Source organism: Propithecus coquereli, unplaced genomic scaffold (genome assembly GCF_000956105.1).
Source record: "Propithecus coquereli isolate 6110/MARCELLA unplaced genomic scaffold, Pcoq_1.0 Scaffold540, whole genome shotgun sequence".
Taxonomy (NCBI): Eukaryota; Metazoa; Chordata; class Mammalia; order Primates; family Indriidae; genus Propithecus; species Propithecus coquereli.
This window is the reverse complement of record NW_012151286.1, coordinates 1,207,293-1,209,359: the sequence shown is the minus strand read 5'-3', so window position 1 is coordinate 1,209,359 and position 2,067 is coordinate 1,207,293. Positions and strand designations below refer to the sequence as shown.

Genomic DNA, 2,067 nt, shown 5'->3' with positions numbered 1-2,067 from the left:
AAGTAGAAGTATGTGTAGAAAGTGCGCGCAGAAGAGAAAGAATAAAGAAACACAAATAAGTGTAGGCAAAGAGATGGAAGAGACAATCTGACCCACAACCTGTAAAGACCAATGTATATACCACACGTGCTCATTTCCGCGGTCACTGTCCATAATGGCCCACAAACACAGTGGGCAGATAGGTACAAGGAAGGACCACTGTGTGGCCTGGGGTGAAAGCACAGGACTAAAACTGGAGACCAGAGCCTATTCTCACTTTTACCTCTGGAGGCCCAATGCCAACTGAGACAGGCCAAGAAGGTCAATATCATCTTCCTCAGACTTACTTCATTCAAAGACATGCCAAGAAGGGAGATGATAATCTCAACTGAGGACTAATGGAAGCAAGGGCCTACATAAACATCTTCATTTTAAAGTTTTCTTCTGGGAAATATCACTACATGCATATACTTCATAAAATGGTATTAGAACAAAACCAAACCAAACTTAATTAAGGATCTGTTTAATACTCTAGAGATTGCTCTAAAAGTGGCATTATAGATCTTAATTCAGTGGGTTTTCAAACTGTGATCCCAGAAATCTTAAGTAAGTGCTTCTGGGGAAAGTCACTAATGAAATATTTGATAAATATGTCATTGAAACAATGATAATTCTAATTGCTTAAGAACTCACCATTATTTGTTTATTTGTGGATCTCTGTTTTACTGTGAAAAACCCCATAAAAATTGTTGTCTTAAGTCATTTAACCCTCAGGATCACCTTGTGATATGAGAATTACTATGTTCATTTCAGGTACTCATCAGCTGCTGGCTGTCTGATATATCCTGTGGCCTTTCATAATATGGGAAAATTATTTTTTAAAAAATTAAAAAAATAACTGACTGATACAAACATTTCTGAAGAGCAATCTGACAATAATAAAATTAAGCATGCACATACCCAACAATTCTAGAGAAACTTTTACAGAGGTCCATAAATTGATGCGTATTTGTGCTATTCACTGCAGTGTTATTTGTAGGAAAAAAAATCTGGCAGCAATCTAAGTGACCATCAACAGACGAAAACTAACAAAACATAGTACTTTCAAGCTGTACAAAGGAATAATACTCCATAGCAGTCAGAAGCCTTTGTAGATTTATACACAGCAATGTAGATCTCAAAGAATGTGGAGAGAAGTTAAAAACAAAAAGTTTATATAACTAAATCAGTTATGTAAAGTTTTAAAATCACACAAAACTCTCTAAATAAATATTCTTCCTACATAGACATAAACAAACATATAGCTGGCAAATTGGAAGAACATACCTTAAATTCACTAGAATGGTTACCTACTGATATTTGGAGGTGGGTAGTGGAGAGAAGAATGAGATCAAGGAAGAAAAGAAAAATAATAAAATATAACAAAGAGTCAGCAACCGATAAGGAATAGGAACATCTTGATTCTATACAGAGATAACTTAATGGACACACACACATCCCTACAACCAAAAAACAAGATAAACTCCTTTGTGGAACAGAAACGAAGCAGAAATTTCTGGTGGGAGGCAGGAGCTAAAGCCAAAGAGCTAGTGGGCTGTGGGTCAGGAACTGGACAGAGGTGACTAGGAGCTCTAAGCTTGTAGGATAATGGGGACCAAAACCTCACCTGTGCAAAGGATGGAGCAGATTCACTAAATGAACTTGGGGTGGAGTTCCTCTCCCAATGAAAGGAGCTGAAAAAGTTATGAATGACAATCTGAGCTACAAGTGGTATAAAGCTGCAAGTCTCCAGTGAGAAAAAGGAAAGAAAGCTAGGCAGCAGCAATTGGGCATCTTATAGTGGAATGGGAACTCAGAGCCATCAATTCCAATTTTAGGTGTAGTCATAGAATGAAGATCCCTGGAAACAGAGACAGAACAGTAAGGGAGAAAAGAGGTGGGGCGGGGAGAACACATACATGCAAGTGCAGACAAAACTTCTATCAAGAGGAGGCTGCAAATTAAATCCCAAAGCACATGAAAATAACTAACATTAAGATCATTAACAATCTCAATCTGAGGATAAAGTCACTGCCAAAAATATGCAAA

The 2,067-nt window shown here is 37.4% G+C and overlaps 1 protein-coding gene across 1 annotated transcript in view; it reads right to left on the bottom strand.

Moving 5' to 3' along the window:
• The window catches only part of RSPRY1 (ring finger and SPRY domain containing 1), a 72,273-nt gene that overhangs the window by 54,622 nt on the left and 15,584 nt on the right, over positions 1-2,067 (bottom strand). Inside the window, exon 3 of the mRNA XM_012657421.1 lies at positions 263-282. Within this exon, the coding sequence (XP_012512875.1) occupies positions 263-282 (20 nt within the window). The remainder of the gene's footprint in view (positions 1-262; positions 283-2,067) is intronic.